The 16454-nt window shown below is 36.0% G+C and overlaps 3 protein-coding genes and 2 non-coding genes across 5 annotated transcripts; 2 read left to right on the forward strand and 3 right to left on the reverse strand.

Moving 5' to 3' along the window:
• The first annotated feature begins 910 nt into the window (after nucleotides 1-910).
• On the forward strand, nucleotides 911-1948 carry LOC106376601 (29 kDa ribonucleoprotein, chloroplastic). Its single transcript, XM_013816692.3, has 2 exons — nucleotides 911-1445; nucleotides 1524-1948. Exons 1-2 carry the CDS (start codon nucleotides 1011-1013, stop codon nucleotides 1851-1853), a joined length of 765 nt encoding a protein of 254 aa, XP_013672146.2. The 5' UTR covers nucleotides 911-1010; the 3' UTR covers nucleotides 1854-1948.
• A 209-nt stretch (nucleotides 1949-2157) lies between these two features.
• LOC106376599 (disease resistance protein RML1A) lies at nucleotides 2158-10927 on the forward strand. Its single transcript, XM_013816690.3, has 6 exons — nucleotides 2158-3232; nucleotides 3568-3862; nucleotides 3953-6648; nucleotides 7405-8500; nucleotides 8718-9014; nucleotides 9649-10927. The coding sequence occupies exons 3-6, from the start codon at nucleotides 6188-6190 to the stop codon at nucleotides 10810-10812; spliced, it is 3018 nt and encodes a 1005-aa protein (XP_013672144.1). The 5' UTR covers nucleotides 2158-3232; nucleotides 3568-3862; nucleotides 3953-6187; the 3' UTR covers nucleotides 10813-10927.
• Nucleotides 2598-2814, reverse strand: LOC125593769. Its single transcript, XR_007329660.1, has one exon. It is a non-coding gene; the product is annotated as a small nucleolar RNA U3 (small nucleolar RNA).
• LOC125593775 lies at nucleotides 3685-3901 on the reverse strand. The gene has a single exon (XR_007329667.1). It is a non-coding gene; the product is annotated as a small nucleolar RNA U3 (small nucleolar RNA).
• LOC106376600 (chaperone protein dnaJ 39) lies at nucleotides 10654-13880 on the reverse strand. The gene is made up of 10 exons (XM_013816691.3): nucleotides 12763-13880; nucleotides 12573-12696; nucleotides 12413-12495; nucleotides 12215-12326; nucleotides 12028-12132; nucleotides 11911-11961; nucleotides 11664-11753; nucleotides 11463-11571; nucleotides 11176-11378; nucleotides 10654-11094 (listed from the first exon to the last, which is right to left on the reverse strand). Exons 1-10 carry the CDS (start codon nucleotides 12894-12896, stop codon nucleotides 10867-10869), a joined length of 1239 nt encoding a protein of 412 aa, XP_013672145.2. The 5' UTR covers nucleotides 12897-13880; the 3' UTR covers nucleotides 10654-10866.
• Between the last annotated feature and the right edge of the window lie 2574 nt (nucleotides 13881-16454).

The raw sequence follows: 16454 nt of genomic DNA on the forward strand, positions 1-16454 counted from the left end.
TTGGCTCTAGTGAACACTTGTACAGCTAGCGAGCCTGTAGGTTATTTCACTGTAGGTTATTTCAAGAGTTGTGATTTTTTAAAAAAAATTAAAGCTTGATTGTTATGAATTTAGTGAAGTAGAAATAAATAGGGGGTGTAGACACCTACAGTCACTACCAATCATACACAAGAGGGGTGATTGGTTGGATTGTAACTGTTAAAACTTTACTGCAGGATTTAGGCTGTAGAATTTTTTGATTTAGTTATAAGTGATATAGCTTTAAAATTGATTGATACAACAATATATTTTCTACGGCCAAAAAAATGGGACTTTAGAAAATAAGGTTTTACCGCTGTTTTTTTTATTTTTTGGCTCTAACTTTAAAAAACAAGATAAATCATAATTGGTAATTTAAAGATTGTAGATTAATATTAAAACTAAAGTCAGCTCCTACGGTCTAACCAATCACCTCTAAGACTATTTTATTATATATTTTTTGTTTGGCCAATTTTTTTTTGTTGCTTAAGCTTTGATTGTTTGGCCAATTTTACTAACAAATTAATGGAATAAACCCTAGTAAATCCAAATTGTTAAAAAGTTACGGCTAAAAGACCCAACATATTCGTTTATAGTTTTATACCATATGAAGCACAGAAAACCCAATTATAAAACATATATTTTTGTTTTCTATAATTTTTATCGAAAATTAGAGATAGTTTTTTCAAAATAAAGCTGGCGAAAAACAAATTTCATTGGAAACAAAATCTAATAAAAAGAAAACATAGGACCAAAAATTACACCAAACAAACAGAAAAAACCAAATATGACTACGAACCTAGAAAAATTCTAAACATAACCGGAAAATTCTTCTAAATCGAACAATACCGGAATAACCCCTATAACCAAGTAGTTGATAACCATTTGTTATGATAGGCCAATCACTTTTTTGGCCTTATCCAAAATCTCTCTGTGGGTAGAATCATCTCTGTCTTAAGCCAATCTCTCTGTCTCTGTGTTGAGAGAGAGAAATGGCAGCTTCAACACTAACACTTCCCTGCTTCAAACTCTACGATCAACCAAGCCTCCTCCTTCGCCGCAACAAATCATATAACCAAACACTCCTTAGATTCAACTTGTCGCCTCCAAAACCTCTCTTGATCTCCTCACGTGACAACAGTTCTCGGCGATTCAGAGCCCTGCCGGAGACCATCGCCGTCAAACAGGACGATACAGCTGCTGATGACGACAGTCCTCCTGCGACCATCAACACTAAGCTCTACTTTGGGAACCTTCCTTACAATGTCGACAGTGCAACACTCGCTCAGATCATCCAAGACTTCGCCAACCCTGAGCTCGTCGAGGTTCTTTACAACAGAGACACAGGACAGAGCCGCGGGTTCGCCTTCGTGACGATGAGCAACGTCGAAGACTGCAACGTCATCATCGAGAACCTCGATGGAACTGTAAGTGAAAGTTAAAAAAAAAGGTGTGAAGCGTTACAAACATAAAAGTAAACGTTTCCATTGTTTATTCTTATTCAGGAGTATCTTGGTAGGACGTTGAAGGTGAACTTTGCAGACAAACCGAAGCCTAACAAAGAACCTCTGTACCCAGAAACAGAGTATAAGCTGTTTGTTGGTAACTTGTCGTGGACAGTCACTCCGGAGTCGTTAGCTGGAGCGTTTCGAGAGTGTGGAGAAGTGGTTGGTGCTAGAGTTGTGTATGATGGAGACACTGGGAAGTCAAGAGGTTATGGCTTTGTGTGTTACTCTTCCAAAGCTGAAATGGAGACGGCGCTTGAATCGCTGGATGGGCTCGAGCTAGAGGGTCGGGCGATTCGAGTAAACTTGGCTCAGGGGAAGAAGTACTGATGTCATACAATAACATTTTTGAGATTTCATCATTGGAGATTATGTTTCAATTGAACTAAATAACTCTAAAGATGAATAGATTTTGTATGGTTTAAGGTTTGGTAGTAACTAATCTTAACCAAAGAATATCACCGAGAGACTTTCTGTGATAACAAAACCAGGTGACTCTATTGAGGCTTATGCCTTGAAAGTAAAAACGTGCAACTCTCATCAATGGCAACCATACTAGCTTTCCTAAAGCAAACAACTTCTTGTACTCTCTCAGAATAAAATAAGTTTTTTTATAAGCAAGACACATTTTGGCTTCTTTAGGTCCGAACCAAACAGCTCATAAGTCATTATCTTCTCAACATAAGAGGTACAGCTAAATGTTTTGCAATAACACATTGAGCCCCGAACCACGTAATTCAAGTAAGCAGGATACATAAGCTAACAATCTCATCACTCTAAAGCCAAGATACTTTGAATGAGTTTGAAGTTAGCAGGACACATAAACTAGTTCTTAAATCTCTCCACCACCCTAACAAAACCCAGTAGTCGATTCAAGTAACAACAATAAAGAAATCTGTAAGTGGCATAAATTCTCCGAAGCTATCAATCTACATCACGCTAATTCAAGATCAGAACGATTCATGGTTGGTGAAGAGAAGTTTTAAAATAGTCGGAAGAAAACACGACGGGGTTTGTTTTTGCAAAAGAACAAAAAAGGAACCAAAGTAGAAAGGCAAAGAACAAAAAAGGGAAAGCCTGTCAGACAACCGTGCGACCACACCGGAGAGGTAAAGACCTAACCGGATAGCGATCCTCTACAGCGCGGAGACTCCGAGGAGAATCCTAGCCGTTAATCACACTCAGATCGCACGGCCATGATTCATCAACCAGGTTTGAGGGCCTGTCTCCTTAGAAATCAAGGATACAGAGGTACGAGCCTATAGAACAGATCCTGTTCAAGTAAGGTCGTGACCACTGCTTCCATCTCTCTGGGATATAAACAACAGGACTGCTCTGTACATTACCGATATGGGACAAATAAACAACCTCACATGCTCTATCCTATACGTTGCCGTTTCTAAGCTCAAAGCACTAATGCCACATACGTCATCGTTTTAGTTATCTCGATCTAATAAAACAAATCAAAGCCAATCTCTCTCAATCTATCCGACCTGATGGTATAACACGTGGAAAAGCCAGAAACACCCACCATTGATAAACTAACTTAACTGATTATTTATTTTTATCAAACTCAGTAGATTAAAAATGTCACTCAATTGTAATGTTATTGTGTTTATGACCTGTTTCATTGGCAGATGGATCTCGCTCTTTTACCAAGATTATGAGCCTGTTGTTTGGAGAAGTCTGTATGTATGTTATCTCTTGGGGTAAGTAATGATTCTCATCCCACGAACCACACGCTTGACTTCATTTGGTTGCTCGCCTTCTTGATCTAGGGCCATCAAGGTTAAATCCTTCAGACGTTGATGCTGTAGCCGATGCAATGTATTCTGCCATCACTATGTTTGATTTTGTGAAGCATAAGTCATGGAATTAACACTGTCACTACATTATTACAGATGATGTGGCATCATATTTCTGTGTTTCGCATAAGTTGGAGAGTGTTTAAGTCTGAGTTATAGGGTCTCAATTCTTATAGTTTGATGAAACTTTTGTTGCCAAAGAAGAAAACTTAGAAGACATATTTTGTGACGATATGCAGGTCGAAAAAGTCTTCTGACCTTGAACGGAAGAAAATTGTGGAAATTATTATGAGATTATACACAGAGATACTATGCACCCTCCTTTTGTGTATCAGCTAAACAGAGCAAAAAAGAAAGGCCTGTCAGACAACCGTGCGACCACTCCGGAAAGGTCAAACCTATCCGGATAGCGATCCTCTACAGCGCAGAGACCCCTAGGAGAATCGTAGCCGTTAATCACACTCAGATCGCACGGACATGATTCATCAACCAGGTTTAAGGGCCTGTCTCTCCTTAGAAATCAAGGATACAGAGGTATAGCCTATAGAACAGATCCTGTTCAAGTAAGGTCGTGTCCTATACCTTCTTAGCTTCGTTATATAAACATCAGAATTTCTCTGTTAGTTAACGATGTGGGAGAAATAAAACAGCTTCATACACCTGATACGCCATCGTTTCTCCAGTAAATGAGGTAATTCCAGATACGCCATCGTTTATCTTCCTTCAATAAACTAATACGGTAATACCAAATACTAGGCAGTGAAAAAAGTGCTTTGGTGTGGCATCACCTCGACTTTGGTTCTTGTCAAGCCAAGGAGCTACTAGACCATCTAGAAACCGTTCTTGTGAATGAACCTGTTGTTGTTAACAGAGTTTCAAACAATCCTTCTGGTCACCGTCTAATCTAGAAAACTGAGTCTCAGGATCTTTCAACTTAAGAGCTCAATCATTTGCAAGAACACATAAGCACCAAACCAATCCTTTATTGCCTCGTCTCTCGGACAAGAATTCCATATCACAACAAAAATCAATATTGAAAGGTTATGTAAGTCCTCGAACCACATAACAAATTCACCTAAACTAACAATCCAATAAACAGTCTGAATGAGGGGTTTGAAGTTAAACAGAGGATACACATTTCAAAACTATAATGACAATCATCAAATGCTGGTTTTTAAGTTTCTCCGTCTCCTTGACGGAACCCATAAAAGGATCAATGTGGAAATCGGATGGTCACAATTGAGGTATGAAACAGTTGCAAAACATCAAAAGTTCCAAAACTGTAGAACAAGAACAAAAGTGCAGTCATCTGAATTAGGCAACCAGGCTACGGTGGTACGAGGCTTTACTACAGATCATCTGTTAATATAAGATCGTGACCAAACCTTTCTGTATATAAACAACAGAACTCATCCCTACATTTATCGATGTGGGACTGGGACGTTATAAGCAGCTTTACACGTTCAATACGTTACCGTTTCATAGCTCAATGCCCTTACTTATACTGTATAAGAATGTTCTACACGACATAGTAATTTTATGTGGAGGAGATGAGATCCCGAAGTCCGTCAGCTATTGTTTAAATAGAAACCATTAAAAACAATCGCTCAATTAATCACTCCATGTAGTTAGAGTAACCAGACTTTAGTGTACTTGACCAATTATAAGAATACAAAAGAAACAATTACATGTCCTATCACAACTTCTAAAAACCAGGAAACATATGGTACTACTAAATGTCACAGATCAGTGTGTGCTCTGCTCCTCGGCAGTGGAAATGCACCATCACCTGTTCTTTGAGTGCAGCGTCTCCTCTGCGCTTTGGCTGAGTTTTGCCTCTGGTATTCTACCTAACCCACTGGCTGACCTCCACGCTGCAGCAGCTTGGATAGCAGCATCCAGGCGTACCCTATGCAGCAAACAAGTGACACTTCTCAAGCTCTTCTTTCAATCCATCATTTACATCATTTGGAGAGAAAGAAATTTCCGCATATTTACTTCAGTGTCTTCCTCTACGAGTGACCTTCATCATGCACTCGACAGGTTACTTCGTGACCGGCTTCTCTCCGTTCCAGCGCCACCTCCAGCCGGCCCTTCGCTCCTTCAACTTTATTTTGCTTCTTATCGGTCTTTTTGAGGGGTTAATTTTCGACTTGTGTTATGTTGTTGTTTGTTCTCGTGTAATAAGTTGTTTGCAGCATTGTGAAAATTTCAAAAATGGTATAATATTAACATTTTATCAAAAAAAAAAGTAGTGGCTTGCTTTTTTTTTTTTTACATTAAGTTCAGTAGACGAATGATTGCTTTTTTAATGTGGAGATGTCTTTGGGAAGTAGATTAAAAACACATATGTGCGTCGGCAAGTAGAAAGAAATAGTCAAGACACGGAAAATAATAAATGTTTGGATCACAACTAGTCAAACGGAAGAATTTGGAAGTGTAGTCACCGCTGGAAAAATGATTGTAAAAATCACAATTCATGTGGGTTGTAGTGAAAAATAAAGTTAAAGAGGTTTTGAATTCCCTAACGTGATTTTTACCCATGGCCATTGATATGCGTGTATTAACTTACAAATGTAAAAGTGAAGATAATCTTTTTTTTAAGCAGGACCCCTTTTATTTGAAAAAGGTTCCACACCTAGAGTTGTTATCAAAGTTTTCTTATGTTGTTTGAACTGGACTCAGTCAATACTACCAAGACCATCCATCTCTAACAATGACCGACCTTTTTCAAACAAGAGAAAGTTCTTCTCTCATTACGCGTTTGCGCTGCTAATATACTGACTTGTTCATAACTCATATAGCTTGAACTATTTGATTATGTTGTCATCAAAGTCTTAGTTACCCTTTTGATTTCTTATGGCGTCTTCTTCTCGGAGCTGGAGATACAACGTCTTCCCGAGCTTCCACGGACCAGATGTTCGTGTAACATTTATGAGTCATTTAAAAAAGCAGTTTCAACACAACGGGATCATAGCGTTCAACGATGAAGGGATTGAGAGAAGCAAACTGATCGGTACTGAACTCATACGGTCGATAAGAGAGTCAAGAATCTCAATCGTGGTGCTCTCGGAGAACTATGGTTCTTCAAGTTGGTGTTTGAATGAGCTATTGGAGATTTTGAAGTGTCAAGAATCTGCGGGACAAATAGTGATGACGGTTTTCTACAAAGTGGATCCATGTGATGTGAGGAAACAGATGGGAGAGTTTGGTAAGACTTTCAAGGAAACTTGCGAAGGGAAAACAGAGACCCAGGTGCATAAATGGATTCACGCTTTGACCCATGTCGCCAATATAGCCGGAGAACATTCTGTGAACTGGTTTGTTCTTGTTTTCTACCCTTGATTTATTAAAGTTCTAAATTTCTAATTAGTATTTTACTTAGGGACCTTTTACTTATCAATATATTTCTGGAATGGTAAACTAATTTTTTTACACGTAGGATTTCGCTTCAAACTAAATTAAAAATTTGCAAATATAAAATTATCCAGCCATTTTATGTTGCTAGATTACAAATGGGTGAGTTATTCACTCAATTGATTCACTACAGTGATTTAAAAAGATGATTCACTCATATGAGAGCAATCTCAATGTAGAGTTCTCACCAGGAAGTTTTTAAAATACATATAATACATAAATGTATGTATATATTTTAGTATTTAATTATGAATATCTTAAAATTACGGGAAATCTGATCCAAAATATCTTCCTTTGGGTTGGATTTTCAGTATTTTGGAAATAATTATAATTAAATATTAAACTTATAAGTTTAGAAAAAAAACTTATATATATATATGTATTTCAAGAATTTCATGGTGAGAGTCCCTATTGGAGTTATTCTCATCATTTTGTCAAGAGTCTATGTTTCCTATATACATAAAAATAATAAAATATATGAGAGAATGTAAGAAAAATCTTTCACTCTTAAACATTTGTAAGAGATTAAATTCTAACGTGTCCAATTGTTATCCTTTGATGGCTTTAAAAATAAATGAATAAAATGAAACATTATATTTGAGAAACTTATATGTGTTTTCATACCTTATTTTCTTCAAATTTGTTTTTTTTTTCTTTAGGAACAATGAAGCAAAAATGATTGAGAAGATTGCCTTAAATGTTTCAGACAATCTAAATGCTACACCATCTAGGGATTTTGATGGGATGGTAGGACTTGAGGGTCATTTGGGGAAGATTCAATGTTTGTTAATTTTAGAAAATGATGAACCTATGACCTTAGGAATCTCTGGTCCTGCGGGTATTGGTAAAACTACCATTGCAAGAGCTTTATACAACCAACTCTCTCCTGATTTTCCGCTTAGATATTTCATGGAAAATGTTGGAGGAAGTTATAGGAATATTGGTTGTGGTGACCATGGTTCAAAGCTGCGTTTACAAGAAGAGCTTCTTTTGCACATTTTGAACCAAACCAATATAAATGTATGTCACTTAGATGTGATAAGTGAAAGGTTATGCAACCAAAAGGTTCTTATCGTTCTTGATGATGTAGATAGTCTTGATCAGCTAGATGCTCTGGCTAAAGATATATATCATTTTGGTTCCGGAAGTAGGATTATTGTGACTACGAAAGATCAAGAGCTTTTGGAAAGATATGGCATTACCAATACATACCATGTGGGTTTTCCATCTAATGGAGAAGCTCTTGAGATCTTCTGTAGATATGCTTTTAGAAGAAACTCTCCAAAATATGGTTTTGAAAAGCTGGCAATAAGAGTAGCGGAGCTTTGCGGTAATCTTCCGTTAGGTCTACGTGTTGTGGGCTCATCTTTAGGTGGGAAAAGTGGGGATGAATGGGAAGTTATTATCCATAGGCTAGAAACTAGTCTTGATGAAGATCTTGAGAGAGTATTAAGAGTCGGATATGAGACTTTACATGAGAAAGATCAAGCTCTGTTTCTTCACATTGCTATATTTTTCAACAACAAAGACCAAGATTACGTAAAATCCATGCTCCATGACTGTAATTTGAATGTTGAACATGGGTTGAGAAACCTAGTCAATAGATCTCTCATAGACATATCTACCAATGGAGAAATAGTGATGCACAGCTTACTACAACAAATGGCTAGACAAGTCATTCAAAGACAAGAACCTTGGAAACGCCACATTTTAATTGATCCTCGTGAGATTTGTGATGTTCTTGAATATGAGACAGTAAGTTCTTTTTCACTTTCTTTTCTCGTATATGTTAGTTTAACTTAATTACTTAAATTTGGTGAAGATAAATATCTTAATAATATTTTCTACGTTGGAATATGGTTTATAAAATATGTCTAGCAATGACTGTGGCTTTTAAAGTTTAGATAACTCATTTACTGATAACAGCTTACCTATTGTGCTAACAAATTCTACTATTTTGGGAATGGTTTAGGGGACTAGAACAGTGTGTGGCATATATTTCGATACATCAGAAACAGGCGAAGTGTTTGTAAGCAAGGGAGCTTTAAAAAGAATGCGTAACCTTCAGTTCCTGACTGTCCACAAAAGAAAACACTGTGAAAAAGACATAGTGTGCATACCTCAGGACTTGGAGTTTCCACCTCGTCTTAAGTTACTACATTGGGAGGTGTACCCAAGAAAGAGTCTCCCTATGAGATTTCATCTCGAAAATCTGGTCGAACTCAATATGCGCGATAGCCAGCTCGAGAAGCTCTGGGAAGGATCTCAGGTTTGATTTAGTTTGAACATATACACACACACACACATATATATATATATATATATATGAATGTGTACTTTCTATTCATGTTTTGATGGTCTTCTCTCTGCTATTTGGTATTTGGACTCGGTTTCAACTTCTTACAAATCTCAAGAAAATGGATTTTGACGGAAAACTCGCTTTGGCGGGAAAATAATATTTCACGTTTTTGCAGAAAAATTCTGTTTTGTAATTTTGGCGGGAATACTATTTTTCGGTTTGGCCAAAAAAACTCAATATTGTGGTTTGGCAAAAAAAACTCAATTTTGTAGTTTGGCAACAAAAAAAATGGCGGAAAACTAATTTTTGTGCTGTTTTGACGTGAAAATTCTCCATGTTTTACATAATCATATGAATTTTAATTTTTAATATTTATATATTGTACAAAATGATAATGAGCTAGAAACTTAACCCTACAAAGCTTATGTGTTGATTATGTTCAGCTCTATTTTAACCATGTCTCAAAAGTCAAGGTTATGGTTACAAATTTTGATGCAGGATTAGGATTAACCTTGTTAGGTTGAGGCCCATTTTAACATGTGTAATTTCTATTCATGTTCTGATGGTCTTCTGTTTACTGTTTGGTGTCTGATTTTGGTTTCAGCCCCTCACAAATCTCAAGAAGATGGATTTGGCAATGTCCTGTCATTTAAAAGAACTCCCAGATCTTTCAAATGCAACAAATCTCGAGAGACTAAATCTGAATGACTGCGAGAGTCTGGTAGAGATTCCATCCTCTTTTTCAAATCTTCACAAGCTAAAAGCGTTGAGCATGTTTGCCTGCACAAAGCTAGAAGTCATTCCAGCTTACATGAACTTGGCATCTCTTGAATCGGTTGATATGACTGCATGCCAAAGATTGAGAAACTTTCCAGACATCTCTAGGAACGTCTCAAAGTTCTCTATCTCAGTCGAGGAACTAGACCAAGTGCCTGAGTCTATCAGGCTTTGGTCTCGTCTTCGTGTTCTCACCATAACCAGCAAAGGAAAACTAAAGTCCTTAACACATCTTCCCCAAAGTGTAAAGCATCTACACCTAAGCTGCATTGGTGAGCAGAGGATTCCATATTTCAAGAAAAGTCTCCAGCGGGTAGAACTTTATCTAAACAGCTGCAGAAGTTCACTACTCAGGGAAGATTGTGAACCCAAGGAGGGACTTACTTGTCCTTATGACACTCCATACACGCAACTCGATTACACGAACTGCTTCAAACTGGACCGAGAAGCACGGACAGCAATTTTAACAGAACATTTTGCTCAAGGCTGGGCTTGTTTACCTGGAGGAGAAGTGCCTGTAGAGTTCGATCACCAAGCCAAAGGAAATAGTGTGACCATACATCCCGTGAGTAACATGTCTCTCACCATTTTCAAGGTTTGTGTGTTGATTTCTCCTAACCAGCAAACCAGAGAATCGGAACAACTAGCGTGTTGTCGTATAAGCAAAGGGATTGAGGAGATCAGTGTTTATGCTATTCCTAGGATTCAAAGAAAACATTTATTTCTATTTCCCTCATACTTATTGCAAGAATCTACTAGCAGAGAGGTTGTGTTTACATTCAGCAGCGAACTCGAGATTGTTGAATGCGGTGTCCAAATCTGGAAGGATGAATCAGAAAGAAACCAAAGTGCATATAGTAAACCAGGAAATGGTGAGGAAGAAGATGTCAGCAATAACCAGCAGGACACATATAACATCAGCAGAGCTTGGGACGAAGAAGAAGCTGAGGAGTATGTGAATCTGAATCCAGCAAAGCGTACAAAGAGATGAAACATATTGTAGAAAGAGATGAATTACGCTTATTTGCCTTAAGTTTAAGTCTCTTTAGTTTTTTTTCTTGTCTTGTCTTAGCTGAATATTATACCATTTCTTCTTCTTCACTCCATTTTCTTCCCTGACTGTGACCTCTCCTTCTTCTCTAGCTTCCATTAAAAGACTGCTCTTCTTCTTGCTCTTTCCCTTGCCCCAGCTCTTGCTTGAACTATGCTTTGTTGGTGGGAAAGTTGTGTAAGCTGCGCATATCTCGTTCCTCCTCTTGAGAAGCTCATCAATCTGCAAACGATAACAAATCTCAGTTACTTGTTCTTTTATGGTAAACAAAGAAAATAGAAGAGAGGGAGGTATATATCTCACTTCTTGTACTTCGCCTGCGCATTTACTAGCCATCTCTGTAAACTGTGAAAAGACATCGTGATATTCAGATTCAAACTTCAATAGCTCTGTTCTTTTAGAGACTATCTGCGCTTCTGTTGAACGGAGAGTCGCTTTCTCGTTGGCGAATGGAGCAGATGAGAATATTTCTAGCGTGTAGCTCACGCTTTTGAAAAAATTGTCACCTATAGTAGTAAAATGAAACCAAGTGAGGTTATTCTCTAAAGAGTGGACTAGTGATTTCTATCAAAAACTGTTAACAAACGTACCGTAAACAGCAAACACATGAGTTCCAGCTTTCAGTTCAGTGATCTCAAGCGGCTGGAAAGTGTCGAGCCTTTTGAAAAAACCAGTGTCTGGATCCCTTGAGAGAGCTCTCTGTGAACAGAAGAGTTAAAACTGAGTACATGGCGGTCAAAATAAGTATAAAAATGTGTTTTACTTAAAAGAGGGTAGAGAAGATAGTTAACTGAATTAACCCTGGGATCGAAACGGTAAACAGGGAAGCCGAAAAAATACAATCCTGCAGTTGAGAGCTTTCCTGTTTTCCTGCTGTCTTCCTATTGCAGAAAGAACAAAAGCACATATGTTAATGAGCATGACAAAATTAGAAAGTTTTCTGATGAACCAATCTGTGATGCAACTCAGAGATGTGACAGTAAAATTGAAATAGAAACGATTTGTTAATCAACAAATGAATAGTACAAAACTCCATACCTGTAGTGCCAGTCTCAATCCTCCACTCTCTTCTTGATCAAAGTAAAGCAACTGGAAAGCAAAAGAATATGAAAAACAACCACCAGATTATTGATCAAGAAAGGCAAAGAGAGTTACCTTGAATTTGTTTTTAGCAGATGAGTGGACTTTACATATCAATCCAGCCTGAGATTCTTCTTCTGTTAACGTAACAGAATAAAAGTGAGCCGATTGCTTTTCAACCTGTTTAGAGAAAAGCAAATATGTCAGAGGCGAAACATTATTCAAATAAAATCAAAAACTAAAAAACTATGATTATTAATACCTTCCTAGAGACAACTTGTCCAACCGCAAGAGGCAAAGTAGTAACAGTACCATTCAGCGCCTCATCCAACAAATTTGCTGAGACTGTTGTCTTGATTTGCACACCAAGCTTACTGTGTTAGGACAAAAAAATGGTCAACTTGTTAATGAAAGAAAGAAAAAACAGAGAGTGGGTGCAAGTTTTGCATTAGGAACTCACTTGAAAAGCGCGGCGAACATGGTATTAACAGCTCCTAAGCTAGAAAGATCAAGCTCAAGGTCTTCATTTTCTTGACCAGCAGCCTACATAAACATCACACGTGAACTTGATTTTCAATCAACCAGTCAAAATTAAAACTCAGGACTTGTATGAATATAACCTCAGAAGCAGTTGTATCATACTGACGACGATTCTCTGGATCAGACAAGACATCATAGGCAAATGTAACTTCCTTAAACATATCCGCTGCAACCGGATCATTTGGGTTCTTATCCGGATGGTACCTGAATAAATTCAAACTCAGTACATTAAGAGTCAGTAAATTTTTCAAGAAAATCAAGAAGTTGAACCTGAGAGCCATTCTTCGATAGGCACTTTTGATCTCCTGATCGGTGGAGTTGCTGGGGATGCCGAGGACTTCATACGGATTCCGCCTGAGCTCATCTTCTCCGGCGACTTCCTTCTCCGATGTATGAGTAGGCATATTTCAAACAAATCCGATCTGTCGTTTAGAATTTTTCTGTGGGCTACAAGAGAAGAGAATGGTTCGTTTAAATTCCCAAAACGTGGGGATCTTCGCTCGGAGAAGTGGGGGAAATGATGGATCATGCCTCGTGAATTGTGGTACTCCCCGGAACCCTAGGAGGATGAGGAGAGACAGAGAGAGAGGAAGCTCCATGGGGAAAACCCCACAAGCACTTCAACTGTAGAATGATTTGGAAACACAAAGACAAGGGAGAAGAGACAAACAGACACATATTCTTTTGTTTGTCTAGTTTAAAATTTTCATATCAACATTCTTTAATTGGAAACGGCCCAAATTAAACAGATCAGGAAGCCCATTAAACATACTGTAAATATAAGGTTTCGACTAGTAACCAACCATAACAATAAAAAGAATGAAATAAATAAAAAAAAAAATATATATATATATATGTTGAACGGTTTGAACTATGAGGTTGCCCCAAAAAACTATCAATGTTACACATGGAAATGGAGAGACTGTTATGGACAATGTCGTGTCTAAAAGAGCTATAGATCGTTGTGATTCATATTGAGAGAGATTGTTCGAATTTTGTGGATATAATCGATTAACTGACTGGTAGCTAGTAGCCTGAGATGATAGTTTCCTTAGGACCGTGTTGTGGCCATTTGGTGGTCTTGAAGACATCCAACATATCAACCCATTCCAATTACTAAGTTGAGTTTGAAGGGTCCCCTTTCAGAAAAAGTGCTTGGCACGAGACCAGCTTCGAAAATTTGCAATGGGAATAAGTGATCATGAGTCTCTTGATTCCGAGAACTAAGAGGACAAGTAACGACTGTGATCAATCCCCAAGCTGCCATTTAAATCTGGACAGGGAGACGGTTGAGATTTGCTGTCCAAAACAAAGCCGGTCCTAGAAATATTTGGGCTAGAACCTTAGAAGCCAAAAAGTTTTTTTTGGCCTGTTAAATATTAAAAAAAAAAAATTGTAAAAAAAGAAGAGACAAAGGATACACTTACCAAGTTGGCTGAAGAAAGTTTTGTCAAAAAAAGACGGATTTTAAGTTAATATCTCATGGCTGAAAGGATGTGCTTTATCCGCTTCCGTTAAGCTCTGGTCCAAAATGTGAAAGTGTGCTTTGGGATTGAGGGTTTAGACCAAACAACATTTGCCCTCGGTCAAATGCTTGGTAAGGTTGATCAACAGTCGCCTGATCTGGAACTCCCAATAGACTAGGCCTATTGATACCAACCACATCCCAAAAAGACCAATCGTCATTTGTCACACCTGAAGCTACCAGACTTGCCATCGTCAATATATACTACATTACTGCACTCCATTAATTTTTTAGCCAAAGGTCTGAGAGAAAGTAAAAACTTCAGCACCCATGAATGAATCCCCACATCTGGATTCTAAATATACCATTAGGGTCACTCTAACCATAACACCAAATTATGTGTTGAAATAAAATCAAATTTGGTGTTTTGTTGTTCTACTTTATTTTTCATCTCCAATCACATCACTAAATCCCACAATAAAACAAAGATTTAATATTATTAAGTTTTTTAAAATTTAATAACTTTAATAAATAAAAATAATTTGTAAAGGATTCAATATCATTTAAATATAAATAAAATTATAAATAAAAAATCATTTTAAAATTTTATTATGTTTTTAATCTATTTTATCACATTTATATTATATATTGGGATTTTGTGTTTGTTTGTTAAAATTTGGTAAATTTATTTTTCAGTTTTTATCTATATATATATATAATTTATGTATTAATTAATTTATTTAATGTAAAATATCAATTGCAATTAATAATTTATACTAATAAAATGAAAAACATGATATAGTAATTTTTAGTTACAAACTTTTACTTATTAACAGTACTAAACTTATTATATAACTACATAAAAATGAATATATTATTTAAAATTTAGTCTGATGACTAGTGTTATACCAAATAATGTGTAAACAGTATTTACAAAACACTAAATCTAATGTCTTTTTGAAATCTCTTTAGGGATATTATTACACCATATTGTTAAGCAAAAAAAAGATATCATTACACCATATTTTTAGTAACTATACTGACTATATGATGTGAAAACATGTGTTTTTTCTTTGATTCTTACATTTATTAGTGTTTTAGGAGCCGTTAGAAATGGCTTAGTTTGTTTGTTTTTATTTTTTGGTACGAATGTTAAATATAATAATAATAATAATTACGACGCGGTATAAATTGATAAAAAAAAATTGTACAGTCGAGCTGATAATGGCTTACTTTGTTCTCTTTCGTGTATGTTCTTTTTTCTAGGAGACCCGCAAAGATCTGTTATTCGAGAGCAAAAGCCACGTAAGTCACAAATTTAGAGCTTTGTTCCTGGAGGAAACTTAATTTACTAGTATAATGAGATAACTGAGGTTTGTAATAATAATAATAATAATAATTATTACGATGCTGTATAAATTGATAAAGAAGAATTGTAGAGTCGATATGATAATTTTTTCTTTAAATCCTTAAATGTTTAAATGATCTAATCTTCTATATTTTAGAATATAGAAGGACACATAGATTGAGTTTTATGCGGCAGTAGATGGATGTATACTCGCTATATTATCTATCCTAAATCTAGTAGATTATTATGTTTTCAATGGATTTCCAATTTTAAACTGTCGTAGATGGTAGATTAGGTTTACTGACACTTTTTGATTAATTTTGAAATTGCTTTTTCTATAATAATTTCATCTCAAGATTATTTTTCTATGTGCACATGCATGTTAATATCATGTTTTTTTTTTTATTTTTCTTATTTTTTGGCTTCTCAATATATTGATATGTATTTTTATAAAATGTAAGGTAGGCAATGTCTAAAAGTGACAAAAATTAATTTTGTTCCAAATAGACAATAGCTAAGATTAGTTTTTTTTATAGCAAATTTCTCAAAAATTAAAGCAAGCATTATTTAGAAATAGAGGGAGTATTTAACTTGACAAAAGGAGAACACGTTATGTCATTTACGGAGAGAAAAAACGTATGAATATGCTTTCAATTGCAATAATGCACATTTGATTTACATGATTCTTGTACGTTAGGCTTTCAAGGTAATAATGTGGCTTTGGCCAAATCAAATCCATTAATACACTTTATTAGGTTTATCTTTTTATGTTTAAGAAAACATAAAATATTTTAAGAATAAGATTTAAATAAATTAATTGACATTAAGTCTAATTAACAAATACTTCCTCTGCTTCAAATTATTTGTTGTTCTAGAGAAAAAAAGTTCGTCACAAAATAAGTGTCGTTTTAAAGTTTCAAAAGAAAATTTATTAACTTTTATCCCTTTTTAATTTTTCTATTGGTTGAAATATGATTATATGTATATGTGATGATGTTTTTCTATTGAAAATATACAAAACTAAATGTTATTTTAATTTGTGTGCACAAACTTAAAAAGACGACTAAAATGAAACGGATGGAGTATAAATTTAAATTCAAAACCCAAATATCCAAACTGAAATATTTGCTAAATTCTTTTATATTTAGC

The sequence above is a fragment of the Brassica napus genome, chromosome C9 (genome assembly GCF_020379485.1).
Source record: "Brassica napus cultivar Da-Ae chromosome C9, Da-Ae, whole genome shotgun sequence".
NCBI lineage: Eukaryota > Viridiplantae > Streptophyta > Magnoliopsida > Brassicales > Brassicaceae > Brassica > Brassica napus.

Bases quoted from the DNA above. Each gene is read 5' to 3' on its own strand.
- LOC106376600 (XM_013816691.3), bottom strand. From the start codon at position 12,896: ATGCCTACTCATACATCGGAGAAGGAAGTCGCCGGAGAAGATGAGCTC. The intron at 12,133-12,214 runs GTATTAATAATC...TTCTCTAAACAG, and splicing joins GACAAGTTGTCTCTAGGAAG to GTTGAAAAGCAATCGGCTCA. The intron at 11,754-11,910 runs GTATGGAGTTTT...TTTCTGCAATAG, and splicing joins GATTGAGACTGGCACTACAG to GAAGACAGCAGGAAAACAGG.
- LOC106376599 (XM_013816690.3), top strand. From the start codon at position 6,188: ATGGCGTCTTCTTCTCGGAGCTGGAGATACAACGTCTTCCCGAGCTTC. The intron at 8,501-8,717 runs GTAAGTTCTTTT...GGAATGGTTTAG, and splicing joins ATGTTCTTGAATATGAGACA to GGGACTAGAACAGTGTGTGG. The intron at 9,015-9,648 runs GTTTGATTTAGT...TTTTGGTTTCAG, and splicing joins AGCTCTGGGAAGGATCTCAG to CCCCTCACAAATCTCAAGAA.
- LOC106376601 (XM_013816692.3), top strand. From the start codon at position 1,011: ATGGCAGCTTCAACACTAACACTTCCCTGCTTCAAACTCTACGATCAA. The intron at 1,446-1,523 runs GTAAGTGAAAGT...ATTCTTATTCAG, and splicing joins TCGAGAACCTCGATGGAACT to GAGTATCTTGGTAGGACGTT.